Genomic DNA, 17,250 nt, shown 5'->3' with positions numbered 1-17,250 from the left:
CTTACGAAGGGCCCACTCCGTCCTTTTGTCCTCCGCTTTGAGACCATCCAAAGCATCCGTGGACACCATCGAGGAGGATGACAAGGACACCACTGGCTGGTCCACAGATGGCAGTGTTAAGTCCTCCAATTCCTGGCCCGAGCAGTAGAGTTTCTTGTCCAGGCTGCTTGGCGTCGTTAGCGAGGCTGGTTGCCCCCAGGGGTTCTGGATTACGTCTGAGAACAGTTGAGGGCAGGGAATACAGTCCTTTTCTGGCTTGGAGGACTTGAAGAGCGCATCGTGGGGCCCCGCAGCTGTAGGCTTAGGAGCGGTGACTTCCCCAGGCACGCCCAGGTTAGTTGTGAGGCGCGCCTTATGGAGGAGAGACTTGAATAAGGTAGGGTGAAACAAGCCCGTGAAAGCCGGGGAATCTGGCATCAAGCCCTCGTCCTCTGAGAATTCAATGACTTCGGGCCCCTCCTCAGCCTGGTCTGAGTCCTCTGATGAAGATGCCTGGGTATGGGGCTGCTGGGGTTGAGCCTGGTGTCATTGAGGCGCCCCCTGAGCCGCTAGCGACTGAGGGGGGCCCTCCGCAGCTTGCTGCCAGCCTGCAGCCAGGAACGACGACAATGCGGTAGAAAACATGGTCTGAAAATCCAGCTGGTTAACTGGCAGGGGTCCCTCTGGAGCACGTAGGCCAGCTGCAGTTGGTGTAAATGTTGCCTCCGCCCCACGGTGGCGCAAGCGATGTGGGTCCGATAGGGAGATATCCGGCAATGAACGAGAGACCCCTCTGGCCCGTGGTAATTCCTGGCCGAACCTAGCTGCGTTCGGGGTTGCCGGTGTTAAGGCCAGTTCTGCCAGGCTTGTGATACCTGGATCTGCATCCGCACGCGCCTGGGGTGTGGATCTAGGTGATTCGGGCTCCTGGATTGAAGTTGCCACCGCATCCTTTTGTGCTTTAGTGCCAAGGCGCTCTAGAGTCTTATGGCGCCCTAAGGCGTCTTTGTCATGGAGCGGGGGCGCCTTTCCCACGCGGTCTTTATGGTTGGAGGCTCGCTTCCTTGAATGCTTTTTGGTGGTTTTGGCCCCTTTGCGAGGCAGGCTTGCTTCCAACTCTAGATCCGAGGAGAAAGGGGAATCTGACATGGTCTTAGCTGCCAGCCGATACCCTTCAGCAAGGAGATCTGGGCCTGTGCCTTCGTAGAATGCTCCTGCGCTTCCTGGAAGATGGCGCCCGAGCTTCCTCTGCTGGGATGCGCTCCGTGGTTGGGGAGATCCCCCCCCTTTCGAACCGGGAGAAACGGGCCTTAAACTGCCAATCTGGGAGGAGCTGGCCCTAAAGGGATGCAGCCAAGATGGCGGCCCAAGGGTCCACCAATATGGCGGGAGCATGTGGCTCTGCAATCCGAGGGCTGGGGAAGCTGCGGACTCACAGCGGCAGCCCGAAGGTCCTACCACCTGCCGCGCACAGCCCAAAGCGGCCCCAAAGGGCTCCTGGCAACGCGGGAGAGGAAGGGGGGGCTGTTTGCTTCACCGCGCTGCTCTCTGCTGCTCCACGTGCGTAGCGCTTGGCTAGGGAGACTGCGGTCTCACAGCGGCAGCCCGAAGGTCCTACCGCCTGCCGCGCACAGCTCGAAACGGCTCCGATGGATTCCTGGTAACGAGGGAGAGGAAGGAAGGGCTGTTTGCCTCACCGCGCTCCGCTCTCCCCTCCGCTGCTCCGACGGGCGTCTACTTCCAAACTGCGCTAGCGGGGGGTAGCACTGAGGCTCGCTCCCCCTCCCCCCGCTGCTGAAGATGGAGGCCGGTCTCTCTCAGTGAAATCTGTAGCCGACGCGAGCCAGGAGCCTCTGCTGGGCGTGACGCGTGGGCGGCCGAATCCCTGACGCCGCCTCTCAGCTGTTGAGCCGATCTTCCTTTCGGCTCTATAAGGCAGGGAACCTGAGAGGAAAAAATACTCAAAAATAAAGTAAAAGCTTAACGAAAATCACCAAAGAAAGGGAAAAAATTTCTGAAAAGCTCAGAGCTCTAACGGACACTTCAGTCTTTGCCAATAACTGAGTGAAAACTGGGGATCATGGGATTGAGGGGCGTGGCAGGGCAACAGGAAAGGGAATTGAGCTCTCACTCAGTTATTGCCAAAGGCTGAAGGAGTTAACCCATTGATGGACAGTGGGAGCAGCGCACAGGAAAAAGCTGAGTATCATCAGCATACTGATGATACCGCACCCCAAAACCACGGATGATCTTTCCAAGCAGCTTCATATAGATGTTGAACAGGAGAGGTGAGAGGACTGACCCCTGGGGCACCCCACAAGTGAGGGGCCTCATAGCCGACCTTTGTCCCCCTGCCAACACCGCTTGTGTATGGCCCAAGAGATAGGAGAACCACCGTAGAACAGTGCCTCCCACTCTCAACCCCTCAAGCCGTCGCAGCAAGGTACCATGGTCGATGGTATCAAAAGCCACCGACAGATCCAAGAGGACCAGAACAGAGGAGTATTCCCTGTCCCAAGCCCTCCAAAGATCATTCACCGGCATGACCAATGTCGTCTCCGTGCTGTATCCCGGCCTGAAACCTGATTGGTATGGATTGAGGTAGTCTGTATCCTCCAGGGCCAATGGGAGCTGCCGTGCCACCACGCTCTCAACAACCTTTGCAATAAAGCGAAGGTTGGAGACCGGACGAAAGTTATTCAGTATGGTTGGATCCAAGGCAGGTTTCTTGAGGAGGGGTCTCACCACTGCCTCCTTCAAGATGGCATGGAAGACTCTTCCGGTTTCTCTGCCTTCGGCGACGGCGGTGCCTTTCGGAGCTCCGCCAGCCCCGCCGCCCGTAGAGCCGCTTCGCTACTCAGAAGCGGCTTGAAAGCTTCAAAATCTTAAAGTTTGAAGAAGTAGAGATCGCAGGGTACAGGTTAAGCCCCCGTTGTCCCCCAGGGAATTGTTTCTGGGGAGAGAACGGGTGGGGCTCCCCCCCAACCTGCGGAAACTCCGGGTGACGTGGGACGACTTTGCTTTCGCAAAACAAGCCGGCTGCAGGAAACGTAATTTGAAAAGAATCAGCTTTAACAAACAGTGAACCTATCGGAACCCTCAAATTTGGAAACGCAAGTATCAGCGCTTTGTTGATTTTTCAAACTGAGACAAATTTGAGTGAGTGAAAGTGCTTTGAAAAAAAACATGGCGCTTAGCCTTAAAGTTAACGAGCCAATGAGTGTGGATTGGTGAAGTTATTCTGTGTTACAAGTTTTCAAGTTGTTGCAAAGTTGCCTTGTTTGCTATAAGAGAAGCAAGTGGAAAATTTCTCCCTTTCTAATATTGGACTTTGTTTTACCTTAGCTTTTAATTGATCAAATCTGGGGGATTTTTTTAGAAGTCTTTGTGCAGGAGGGAAAGGAAAAGGAACCTCCCTTTTTAGAAAATCCAGACTACGCAGCAGGATGGCTTCAAAGAAACAGGAAGGGAAGGCAGCAGGGGGGGGGATCCCCCACACATAAACAAGAAACGCAGCTTCCCTCTGCACAGCAGTTACAAACCCAGAAAAAAGAATTTGATATGGGAGATTTAAAACAATTTATTTCTAAAACTTTGGATGATAAATTTCTAAAATCTCAACAGGAGATAGATGATAAACTTCAAAAATCACACCAGGAATTCATGCAGGAAATTAATGAAGTTAAAGATAGGGTGAAACAGAATCAAAATAAGGTGACCAAAAAAATATCAGAAGTGGCGTCTGGCCTGGCAGAATTTATTGGGAAAGTTGATTTTAAAGTTGAAGAATTTAAATCAGAAGTTAATGTCAAGATGAAAGACAATGATTATAAATTTGATGAAGTTGATAATAAAATGCAGAGAATTGAAGATGAGATTGTTATGATACAATTCCGGGCGATGGAATTCGCCATACGGCTTCGGGGAATTCGAGAGGAGGAGAGACAGGATTTGAGACAAGTTTGCTCTGAAGCCTTGGCCAAGATTTTACAAGTTAATCCTGATGTGGTATTTCACAAAATAGATAAAATTTACAGAGTGAACTCTTGGGTGGCCAGACAAAGACAACTGCCCAGAGATGTGGTCATATACTTTACAGATAGAGAAATTAGAAATGATATCCTGCAAAAATCTTTTCATACTTCTGTACAAGTGGGGGGTTCACGACTTGAAATCTTTAAAGAGTTACCTCCTAAAATGCTGAAAGCCAGAAAAGAATTTGGTTTTCTTGTTAAGGAATTGAAAAACTTACAGATACCCTTCCGGTGGGACGCACCAGCTGGGATAATTTTTAGATATAAGGGAGAAGGATATCGGTTGAATACCGTGGAGAAGGCACAACACTTTTACACTACTATTCTTAAGGAAAGAACACCATCTCCACGTACATCTACAGTTTTGGAGATTAAAGAGAGTGAAGAGAGGCAATTGCAAAAACAGTCTAAGCAGGAATTAGAAGTAGTGCAAGGTGCAGAAGGAGGTTTTTTGAGTGAGCCCTTGTTTGATTCTTCTCCAATTTTGGATTTGATTCAGTTGACTGAAGTTAAAGATCAACGTATAACTAGAGCCCAATCTAAGCTACTTAAACAAAAGCAACAACAACAACAGGAAAGACAAGATAAGAAGGCAGTTAAGAGTACTGTACAAGAGAGTGGAGCTATGGGAGGAGCGAGATCGAAGATCTCGGATGAACTTCAAGTATTTTGCTCTGTGCTCCAAAAAGAGGCTGATGACCTTTAAGTGTTTATCTTGGAATGTCAATGGGTTGAATTCAGCACAAAAAAGGAAGAAACTATTTACATATTTGAAACAATTTAATAATGATATAATATGTTTACAAGAAACGCATATCACAACTCAAGATCAAAAATACTTGATAAATTCAAAACTAGGAGCACACTTTATATCTTCAACTTCGCAGAAAAAGAATGGTGTGGTTATTTATGTAAATAAAAAGTTAACAGCTAAAGTTATAGAAGCAGATCAAGATGGTAGGTTTGTAGCAATTGAATTGCTTACAGCAAATGGCCAAATTCTTCTGATTGGAATTTATGCTCCCAATCAACAACAGGACTATTTTTATAAGATGTTACATACTAAAATATTGCAATGGGACTATAGATCTATTTTAATTATGGGAGACTGGAACGGAGTAATTGATTCTAAATTAGATAAAAAGAGTTTGGCAAAGTCTAGAATTAGACTACCACAGACTTTTTTTGATATGAAAGAAGATATGGAACTAAAAGATGTTTGGAGAATACATAACCCAAATGAATTGGACTACACTTTCTTTTCTGATAGACATAGATCCTTTTCTAGGATTGATTTTATCCTGTTGTCAAATGATCTACTTGTTAAGACAAAAAGAACAAAGATTTTTCCAAGAATTTTGACTGACCATAGCTCTGTATGGATTGAAATTGAGATGGATAAGGTTGAGAGACGTTCTTGGAGATTAAATGAGAACTTGTTTAGATATGAAAAAAATACAATAGAACTTAAAAAGCATTTGAAAGAATTTTTTGAAACAAATTTGAATAAAGGTACCCCAATTGAAATTGTTTGGGACGCAAGTAAAGCTTATATGAGAGGGGTACTTATCTACATGAACTCTAAACATAGATTGTTCCGACAAAAGAAAAGATCTGAATTGGAAACGGAAATAAAGAATAAAGAACAGTTACTTATTAAAAACCCAACAGATGAAAGAATACGAAGTGCTATAAAACTTTTGAAAGACCAATTTCAAATGCTTATGGCGGAACAAGTTGCAACAAACTTACAATATGCGAAGCATAATACATTTTGCAACGCTAATAAACCGGGCAGATGGCTGGCTTACACATTGAGGAAAAAACAAAGTATACGGACTATTGATAGTATTGAAACTGGAGGGAAAGAAATTTTTCAACAAAAATTAATTAAAGAAGCTTTTGTGGACTATTATACTAAACTATATGCTAAAGAGGAGGTGCAGAATGGACTTATAGAAAAATATTTAAATGATAAGAGAGTTACAAAAATTACTGATCAACAAAAGGAAAGAATGAATTATCCTATAACAGAGGAGGAGATAACAGTAGCAATTAAACAGTTAAAAACAGCTAAAGCTCCTGGCACGGATGGTTTGACCGCAGTGTATTACAAAACTTTACAAGCTGAAATGGTGGGACAACTTAGAGATTTATTTTGCAATATTCAACAAGGGGGTAAAATACCCCCATCATGGACAACTGCCTATATATCGTTGATACCAAAAGAACAAGTTGGTCCTAAAAAACCAGAGAATTATAGACCAATATCTCTTTTGAATACAGACTATAAAATCTATGCGAAAGTATTAGCCAACAGGTTGATGCCAGTAATTCAAAAGGTGATTCATGAGGATCAAGCGGGATTTATTGAGGGCAGATATATGAAGGATAATGTAAGGCAAGTAATAGATTTATTGGAATATCTTGATAAGAATAAACAGATTCCTGCAGTGCTGGTTTTTTTGGATGCAGAGAAGGCCTTTGATAGAGTGGATTGGAATTTTCTACTAAAGACTTTAAAAAAGATGGACTTTGGGGACCGATTTATACAGGCGATTTCAGCAATTTATCAAGAGCAAAAGGCACAGATTATTATTAATGGAAGTTTGACGACAGAGTTTAAAATTGAAAAAGGAACAAGACAGGGATGTCCGTTGTCCCCACTTTTATTTATTTTAACATTGGAAGTCTTGTTAAATACAATACGGGACTCTAAAATTTTGAAAGGCATAATGATAAGGCAAGAGGATTATAGAATAAAGGCATTTGCAGATGATCTGGTTGTTACCCTATCACAACCTATGGAATCAACAATCTTGATGAAGGACATTATACAAGACTATGGTAGAGTTTCGGGTTTTAGACTGAATTCAAAAAAGACTAAAATGATAGTTAAAAATATGACACAAGATCGCAAACATGAGCTTGAAAGGAGGGCAGGTTTTGAAATTGTACCTAAGGTAAAATATCTTGGAGTTCAGGTTGCAGAATCAAACATGAAATTGTTTCAAAATAATTATGAGGTGTTGTGGCGAGAGGTTCAGAAAGACATGGAGACTTGGAAAAAGCTGCAACTGTCTCTACTTGGAAGAATAGCAGCAGTTAAGATGAACATTTTGCCAAGATTTCTGTTTTTGTTTCAAATGATTCCGGTGCTTAAAAGTGATAAACAACTGAAAGTTTGGCAGTCTGGTGTGAATAAGTTTGTCTGGAACGAGAAGAAGCCGAGAGTGAAATTGAAAATTATGCAAGATGTTCCAGAAAGAGGAGGCCTTAAACTCCCAAACCTACAGTTATATTATGATGCAGCAGCTTTAACTTTAACAAGTGATTGGTTTGGAAGTAAAAAGACTGGAATATTGAATGCAGAAAGCTTTGATCTTGAATTTGGATGGCATGCTTATCTATTTTATGACGACAAAGTAGATAAAGTATTTAAAAGTCATATACTTAGAGACTCTTTGATGAGAGTTTGGAAGAAGCACCGACTCAAATGGGATTATAAAATACCGCTATGGCTGGATCTTGGTCATACTTTGTGGAATACAAATATAATGTCACTCGGGGGGTTTTTATATAAAGAGGTTCTTTTTACAGATGCGGGCAGATGGCAGCTGAAGACATTACAGACACTGTTGGATGAAGGGTTTAATTTAACTTGGCTACAATATAATCAACTACAACTGAGATGGAAAGAGGACCAAAAAACTGGCATTATGTTGCATGAGGAAGAATTGGTTAGACATATAAGAGAGAAAGGTCCAATGCATATTAAAAGGCTTTATAATGTTTTGTTAGAAAGAGATTCAGAAACGGAATTAGTTAAAGATTGTATGATTAAGTGGGCACAGAATTTTGAAGAACCAGTGATGCTGGAAACTTGGGAAAAAATTTGGGTTCAGAATGTTAAATTTACACAGTCGCAAAACCTGAGAGAAAATTTTTATAAAATGTTTTATAGATGGCATTTAGATCCTAAAAAGTTGTCATGTATGTACCCTAATGTTCAGCCAAAATGTTGGAGATGTGAATGTTTAGATGCTACGTATTATCACGTTTGGTGGACCTGCAGGAAGGTTAAGGCTTTTTGGATAAAAATTTGGTGGGTCATGCAGAATGTTTTGAGGAAAAAAATTCAATTTTCTCCACAGTTGTTTTTACTGGGTATAGTTAAGGGTTTTACACGGGGTGAAATAAAACTGATATTGTATATGATAACAGCAGCAAGATTGTTGATAGGTAAATATTGGAAGAATGAAGCTTTGCCCACTATCGAGGAATGGATATTGAAGATGGCTAGTTTTGCAGAGATGGCGAAGATTTCAGCATATTTAAAAGACTGTTCACAAGAGACTTATGAATGGGAATGGAAAAGCTGGATAGAATATGTCCAGAACAAATACCAAACTAGAAAGTATCAAATAGCTTTTATTTGAAAATAATGTATTAGAAATATTTTAATGTAAAGAGATAAAGAGGAAAAATTATACAGGGGGAGGGATGGGTTCAAGCTTATATATCAGTGTTATTAGTTATGAATACCTAATAGGGAAGTCTGGGGGGGGGGAAGGTTAGGGAGGGTTAGGGAGGATGGGAAGTTTGGGGAGGGAGGTGGGGGGGGGTGAAAAAAAGGGGTGAAAATGTAATTGTAAAACTTTTGCAATAAAAAAAAAAAAAAAAGATGGCATGGAAGATCCCCTCCTTCAAAGATGCCATTATTACTGCCTAGATCCAATCCCGTGTCACCTCTCGGGCCGCATAAGCAAGCCAGGAGGGACACGGGTCCAATACACACATGGTGGCACTCAGCCTTCCCATGATCCTGTCCACTTCCTCAGGGGTGACAGGATCGAACTCCTCCCAAATCCCAAGATTTGGCATCCCAAGGCATCCCAGCTGCCTCCTCACCGTCAGACCCTGCCCAGTCAGAGTCCAGACCGTCCCGAATCTGAGCAATCTTATCCAGCAGATGCTGACTAAACTTCTTGGCACGTCCCCGCAAAGGATCCTCCCCCGGCCTCCGATTCAGGAGGGAGCGGGACACCCTGAACAGGGTGGCCAGGCGATGATGTTCCAGTGCAGGATCAATGAGCTTCATTATGAAAAGTTCATACCTGTGATAGTGGCCTCAGTAATACCAGGATGAGGATGAGGAAGTAGCTCCCGGGTTGGGCCACCAACTTGCTCATATTTGATTATGTAGTCTGTGATCTTAGCCCGTGGTGGCTGCCAACTGATCAACAAGGAGTTGCTTGTAGTTGTGAGGAAGTGCAGATTGGAAGGTGCGTCAATGGCTAAGGAGCAAATCCATTTAAATAAATATTAGTTATTGCAATTTCCATGTGTTTCAGTCACTGTCATGTTTTTTTTTCATTCTCAGAAGGCGAGTGGAGACAGAAATCAGTCACAAAGAATTGTAAAGAACAAAGCCCTATATTCAGCTCATAGGAATTTTTACTCAGTATCATTACCAGTGGAAGCATCAAGCTCTGCTGGGGAGCTGCGAGTATTCTCATTCAGCGCGTAGATAAAAATCTTGTAGTCAGTGCCAGGTTGCAATCCTGTAAATCAAAATAAAGCAATAAAAATAAATCAATGGTGCTTATGTAATGTTCTGATTGGAGGAAGCCTATATGCCAGGGGTGCCAAACTCCCGCAGGCAGGATGCATCATGTGCTGGCCCTGCCCCCGCCTGGTTTAGCGAAGGGAGGGAAAATCCCGATACATCATGTGATGATGCTGTGACGATGTGAGCTTGACACCCCTGCTATATGCTACCAATTGTTAAAAATAGGTAGCAAGGAGTTAAAGAAATTCAGTTCACAAGCCCTAGAGTAGAAAAACTGAGGTAACCTCTGTTGCTTTTTTTTTTTACTGTATTATAGATATAGTCTTCAAATCCCTGCACAATTCTGAAATCATTCTGCAAACAATGAAGAAACAATAACTAAGGGCCCTATTGAAACTGAAGGAATCGAAAATCAAACTAGATTATAATGATCACCTGGGACCCAGGGCAGAAGATATGATGGCAAGAAAGAAATGAACAGGCAGGGAAGTTCTAAAACTGATACTAAATACTGAATGCTAATACTGAAATCATACAAAACCTGGTCCTTTCAGCTGTAGCAAAATTAGCACTTTCTGAATTCTCCTTGGAGCTGCCCAGCTGCTTATAGTGTTCTAAACATGCTAATAAAAATGGACAAAATACTCTAGTTAAAGTTCTAGAAAGTGCTAGAAAGTTATCGGAGTTTGGTTTGATTTTAGTCTGCATGATATCCTTTAGTAATACATTTCTCTTCCTTCCTGCAAAGTTATTATCATAGAACTTTTCAGGGTACAGAAACGATGCTCACGTACCAGTAATGGTGTAGGTTCTAACATCAGGACTAATTGTTCTTTGAACTGGATTCTGACCACCTGCAGGGACAGCATCTATCTGGAAACCCGTGATTGCCTCTGTCTTGGTGCGCCAGGTAATTGTGATGGTTCGCTCTGTGACATCTGTGACACGAGCCCTACGGGGAGCACTAACATCTGCACCAAAAAGGTGGAATGTCCATCATTAATATAAAGGTCACACTGAGCTTAGAGGTTTCACAGAAAAATACATTAAAATAAATTGCAGTCTACAGCCCAGAGATTGATTGACTGATTTTATATAATTGCCGATCTCAATTAATAGATTGAATACTCAATATAATCTATGTTCAATCTAATCAATTCTGGGTGACAAACAGCATCATAATAATTAAATCCATAAAAACATAAAATCAGTTACAAATTATATGTAGGGGCAACTAAAAATTATTATATTACATAAAAATTAGCAGTGCAACCATGTTAGGAGTCCCTAACATTTCCAGGACCCCAGGTTTAGGCATATAGGCAGATCTTGAAAGCTTATGAAAGGCTAATAGGGTTGGGGCCATCCTGGGCAATGAATGAAGAATGTTCCAAAGGGCAGGGGCTATTGCCAAGAATGCACTCCCCCAGTCTCCACCAACTAACAGCATCCCCAATCGATTAGACCAAATTGGATGAGTAGAAACTATTGGGAGAAGATGATCCTTTGAGAACTGGATCCCAAGCCATGTAGTGCTTTAAAGGTGACAATCAGCACCTTGAATTGCATCTAGAAACACAATGGAGTAGCTCCCAAAGTAGTGCTGTTACATGTATTGTGTAACAGGCACCATTAACTAACTGTGCAGACAACTTTTGTATCAACCTCAAATGCTTTTCAATGGCAGCCCCATGCAGAACTCATCACAATGATCCAAATGAGCGGTAACAATGGCATGAGTGACTGAACAAAGTCTCCCAGATCAGGAATGGGGCGCAACTGGCACACAACCTGAAGATGTGTGAAGGCCCTATTAAAGCTGCCATTTCCTTTTCAAACAGAAGCCACAAGTCTGAGAGGACCCCCAGATTACATGCAAAGCCTGTCTCAGGCAGTGCTACCTCATCCAATACCAAAGATGGAAGAACTTTGTTCCAGGAGAACTAAATAACCAAAGCCAGTCTGTCTTGCTTGGAATGAGTCAGAGCCCATTGCACCTCACCCAGGCCCCTACAGCCTCCAGATAGGATAGGATATCCACAGCATCACTCAATGTGTCTGGGGTAGAGATCTATAGCTAGATATCATCTGCATATTGATTATGCCTCACCCCAAATGATCAGATCATCTCAACCAGTAGCTTCATGTAGATGTTAAATAGGAGAAGAGAGAACCCACCCCACACAACAGGAGTTCCACAAGAATGTAACAGTAGTCTTACTGGATCAGCAAAAGTCTAGCTCCTTGTCCACTGTCTCATAGTGCATAACAAAATGATTACATAGAAGCTTATAGAAGAATATGAGAACAATAGTCGTGATACGATCCCTACATGACTTTATTTCAGTGTCTCTGAATCCCAAGGTAGTGCACAGCCTACCTCCTTAGCCATTGATAAACAGAGACCTCATTTATTTGTCGAATCCCCTTTTAACATCTTCAATGCTGATCACATCACATCTTGTAGTAATTTAGTTATGTCATGTGTGAAGTGGCATTTCCTTTATCTGTCTTGAATTTTAACTTTACTGAATGACATACAATTTTGTTATGTCAAAGATGAAAAATGACTGTATGTATTTTGACAATTCTTTGTACTTCTGGCCTAAAAAGCCACACAGTGTTTTGCCTTTCAGATCAGTGATTTATGGCAATTTTGATTATGTGGGATCACTTACTTTCCAGAGTATTAACTACACCTTGGGTAGGTCTGCTGGTCAAAGAGTCCTTCAGAGCATAGATACTAACTTCATATTTAGTTGCCACCTAGTCATTAAAAAAAACATATGAAGTTAGGAAATTTGCATTCTTCAAAGAAGCTGTCACACACGCCATTTTAGTAAATAACCCAGTTCCTAACATGACTGTGTATCTGCTGTATTCATGTCTAAAGTGGGATGAGGATTTTTTTCCAACCAAATGGTTCTCTTCTTCTGCTCCATCAGCCCAAACTTTAATACCCAAGCCTAACATGGATATGGTTTCTATTAATGGATTAGGAGGGGAGACAACACCTCTCCTACTGCAGTCTCTTGGTCTTCAAATGTTGCTTCAAAGATTTTAAAATTATGGGAAAGGCCTGAAATGGAGAAGAACAGGAAAAGGATATCCTATTTCACCATACTGTCATTATTTCTCCTTTGGTATCTTAGATGCTCTATAAAGAGAAAAAAGCCTAAGGCTTGGATAATTACCCTATACATATATGAATGTCTTCATAGTACTATCCTTAAAAGATGGATAATCTTTTCCTTAAAAGTTTAATGCTAATTATGAAGAGAAACAAAGATGAAAAATGTTCATGTTTAATTTATGTCTTCTAAATAATTACCTTCAAGTCCAATTGGTTTTATAAATACTAAATAAAACTGTATATAAGTTATGTTTTTCTCCCACTATATTTTAAATTGCTGCAAAACAAGTACATCAAACCAACAATAATAAAAAAGTATTACCATTAGTCCAGAGATAACAGCAGATGTGCTATCTGGAGCAAGGTTAATTTCTTTCAGTGGGCCATTCTTTTCCTTGGGATTTACTCTCACTCGATATCCAGTAAGCTTCACATTTGGTGCAGTCCAGGTTAGTGTGAGACTTGTTGGAGCAACCTGAATAAATTTCAGATTCGTAGGAGGTGGGATTGCTGTTAAATTTAGAATTACAAATTGAGATTACATGGAGAGAACTCAATAATACAAAAAGCAATCTAAATCTTTTAACTACTATCAATTCAGTATTTTCATTTTATGTTAGTTACAACAGCTTTTTGAAAGTTTTCATGCACTGTAAATGAAAGCTAGAAACCTAGTCTAAACCATTTTCGTATTGAATATAGGGCAGTAAATTTAAAAAATATACTTATCTCTTTTGAGATCATAAAACATTGTCCCACAATGCAAACTAACAAGTGAGCCATTACACCATAACTTAATCTGGACATGGACATATACATGTTCCAAAAATGACAAGATAAATTGGCATAGTAGAGGTGAAGGTGCAAAGCAACCCACCCATTTTCTTCCTGGGAAATGAATGTTTTGAGACTGGTCACAGTCACCATATCATCAATGTTACAATTAGATAAAATTCACAGTGATAGCCATTTTGGGAGAGCACAGCAAAAATGTTTTCAAAATTCCAAATATGTCCACTATTTCAAAACAATTGCATAGTTCTGTTTTATAACATCTGGTTTTTAAAAAAGGGAATATAAAGAACCCTTTCTCAATTATTGTGATCAGGATTTGAGCCAGAGGAAATTCCTACTTAAAAAATTAAAACAAAATGTTCACACAAATGTCATAAATCCAGATCCTTGTTGCACCTATGGCCCCTCAAATCTATACTACAGCTGAAATGTATTATCATATATACACACATATTTTACATATAGATATATAATATCTGAGTTATTGTATCAGCTGCAGAAAGAGGAAAGCTGTGCAAATTGAGAGAAGGAACAGCATCTATCTTTGGGTTCAAAAAATAATAATCTGACACTAAAACATTTTTCTTTTGTTTGTGCATGGATGTGGAATTTTATGTGCGATTCCATGTCTCCAATGTTGCACAGTATGTTGTACAGTATTTTGGTTCTATTAATCCTTATAATTACCCATTGATGTTGCTCCGATCCCAAACCTCAGCACTGCATACCCCAAGCACTTCCTACCGTGTTTCCCCGAAAATAAGACCCTTATATTTTTTGAACTCTGAAATAAGGGTTTGACCTTATTTTTTTGGGGGGGAGGGGTGTCTTAATTTCTACCACCATCCCATCTATTGGTATGAGGTAGGGGGGTGGGGCAAGTGGCCCCTCGTGCCAGCCTTCTGAAGGGTTGCAGCAGGCCATCCCACAATCCACGAAACAGCAGATTCGCAGGTCCCACTCAGGCCGCAGCCTCCAGAAGCGTGGCTACTTTTGCAGCTGATTGCAGCTGCAAAAGCAGCAGGAGGCCAAGTGAAGCACCCCACGCATCTTGCGCTGGCCTTCCAAAGGGTACTGTAGCAGCAGCTACCAGTATCCACAATTTTTTTACTGTTATTCCACCTTCCCATTTTCAAGCTGTTTGCAAGAACACCCCATTCTGAGCCTTCAACGTTGGAATCCTAGAATATGCTGAAGGCTCGGAATGGGGCGTTTTTGTGAATGGCTTGAAAATGGGGAGGGGGATTTTCCTGCCTCTCACCCTGTTCTGAAGCTCAGCACAGACTGAGAACGGGGTAAGAGGCAAAATCTGCCCTACCCATTTTCCAACTGAGCCTGCAAACACAAAAGGCCCCATGTGCTTCACGCCCCCTTCAATAACATAGTCTTACTTCAATCTGTTGCAATGGCCCAAGTTTTTGGCACACCCCAGCCTCCGCCTGCTCTCTGAGGTTAGATCGGACCTCTCACACATGCACACAAGCATATGTCGCACATGCATAAACACACAGAGAGAGGTTTGGTAGGATCATCCTCTGCATCTGCCTTTTGCCAGTGCCTTCCCAGCATGTTTTGGAAGGGAGATAAAACTAAATCCTGCAATCTCTCACAGCAGCCATGCAAACCCTAGCACGGGCAACAGTAGCTACGCCTTCTTCCTTCCAAAACATGCCAGGATATAATCTGAATAATACCGGCAGCAGTGAAATGCTTCCTGAAAGGGAGGCAACAAACAGGAAGGGTGCCCAAACTCACAGCACTTTGTTTTGATTCAGGTGCTGCTGCTCACTTGATATGGTAGGAACTCTTTCATGTGTGCAGGGAACCTCCTTTTCTTGGGGTTCCCTGTACACACGCACATCCATGGTTTTGGCATAAATCATCTCCAAGGAAAGGAGGATCGGCAGGAAAATCCGCCCTCTCCCCATTTCCTTGGGGATGATTTATGCCGAAACCATGGATGTGCGTGTGTACAGGGCTGGCAGAGCTGATGAGCAGGGGAGTGAGGAATCTGGTTTAGATGAGTAGGGTGAGGCAGGGAGGCAGAATTGGGTTGGGTGAGCTACTGTTTCGGCAGGCAGGAGCTCCGTGGCAGCCTTGCAGCAGGACAGACAGATGGAGGAGGGAGGGAAGATCGCCCCTTCCTCCTTTGCACTCCAAAAATTGCCCCGCACCAGGCAAGAGCAGATGGATGGAGGAAGGGGTGATCTCCCCCTCCCTCCTTCATCCTGCTGCAGGGCTACCACGGAGCTCCTGCCTGCCGAAGCTGCAGGATGGCCAAGAGCAGTGTGGCTAGGAGGGCGAAGAGCCCTCGCAAGGCCAACAGCAGCAGGTGCAGCTGGGCAGAAGCAGAGGAGGCAGCAAGCAATCCCAACGCACCATACTGCTTTCTCCCTTGTAGCAGCAGCCTGGACAAGTGCACAGCCAGCACAAGAGCTAGCACCCACCAGGGCCAAGGCCCGAAGAGCACCATTCCGGCATGTCTTGGAAGGGAGGTAAAAAAAAAATCCTGCAGTCTCCCACTGCTGCAGTGCAAACCCCAGCATAGACAACAGCAGCTGCGCCTTCTCCCTTCCAAAACATGCTGGGACAGCACCAGCAGCAGGCAAAGGCAGCAATCTGATCAAGAGCCCTCATAAGGCCAGCAGTAGTAGGTGCAGCTGGGCAGAAGGGGAGGGAAGAGCAGGCAATCCCAACACGCTGCGGGCAGGGCTGGGGCTGGCAACACCTCCAGGCGCCCAGCTGATCCACGGCCGCAATTAAGGTGCCAAGCTTCCATAAGGTGACCAGGGAAGGGAAGGGTTGCCTCCTGTACTGCCCACACCCACCCCTTCACTAGGGTTTATTTTCAGGGGAGGGTGTATATTTACGCCCACCCCAAAAATCAGGCTTGGCTTTATTTTCAGGACATGTCATATTTTCGGGGAAACACGGTAGATAATTAGTTGCAACTGGATTCCTTTACAAGAAGGAACAGGTATCATGGCCACCGGGTGACATTATTTCATGTGTACCTGTGATCTGGGTCCCAATCAAAGGTAGGCTTTCCAAGTCATTGTGCAAGGCAACAATGTAAACAGTATACTCAGAACCCGGCCTGAGGCCATGCAGCTCCACAGTGTCGTCTTCACCATCTGGAGCAGGGAATAGTTCCTGGATTCCATCCTCAGGGGTTGAATAGGTCACCCTGTATCCGGTGACATGCCCCTGTGGGCTTTCCCAAGCAATTTTGATGGAATCGACATCCACTGCAGTGAATGCCAGTCCTTTAGGACGGTCAATGTCTGTTAGGCAAATTAATGGTGAAAGGTTAAGCAGAGGAGGACGCAAAGCAGATTTGGGGTAGCACAAAGCGCTCTTGTTATAAGCATGCAAAGCATTCTTGCTTTTGCAGATCAAGAAATAGAATTCATTTTTCTCCTGCCTGAAGTACCATATAAAGACTCTTATAACATCACAGCTAATTAATTACAGAGTGATCTTATGGTTACCTGGAACAGAAGTTTCCTTTTGTTCAGTGGGCTTACTTCCAGTTAAGTGAGAATAAGACAGCAGCCTATTGCTACTGCTCACATATCTATCTATTTGTGGGATGACAGCTTCAGTATGAGTAGCAATAAATCCCAAACAGGTTATCTGATTTAATTTTGTGTCAAACAAAGGAAAATTTTGATTAAAAAATCTATTTTAAATCCTGGATTTAATCTTCATATTTTCTAATGCAAAGGCCTCTTTTA

At 43.0% G+C, this 17,250-nt stretch overlaps 1 protein-coding gene across 7 annotated transcripts in view; it reads right to left on the bottom strand.

Moving 5' to 3' along the window:
• Positions 1–17,250, bottom strand: part of FN1 (fibronectin 1) — a 222,038-nt gene that overhangs the window by 24,609 nt on the left and 180,179 nt on the right. For 6 of the 7 annotated variants that reach the window (XM_070933183.1, XM_070933184.1, XM_070933185.1 and 3 more), the window contains 5 exons: positions 13,041–13,228; positions 12,264–12,351; positions 10,380–10,556; positions 9,488–9,577; positions 9,131–9,310 (listed from right to left, as the gene is read on the bottom strand). In XM_070933183.1, the coding sequence (XP_070789284.1) occupies positions 9,131–9,310; positions 9,488–9,577; positions 10,380–10,556; positions 12,264–12,351; positions 13,041–13,228 (723 nt within the window). Of the gene's footprint in view, positions 1–9,130; positions 9,311–9,487; positions 9,578–10,379; positions 10,557–12,263; positions 12,352–13,040; positions 13,229–16,527; positions 16,798–17,250 lie in introns of all 7 variants that reach the window. The other variant, XM_070933190.1, reaches the window with a different exon arrangement.

This window comes from Pituophis catenifer, unplaced genomic scaffold (genome assembly GCF_029215685.1).
Source record: "Pituophis catenifer annectens isolate HBS135680 unplaced genomic scaffold, rPitCat1.0.hap2 SCAF_1, whole genome shotgun sequence".
NCBI lineage: Eukaryota > Metazoa > Chordata > Lepidosauria > Squamata > Colubridae > Pituophis > Pituophis catenifer.
This window is presented reverse-complemented; position numbering and strand designations above follow the sequence as displayed.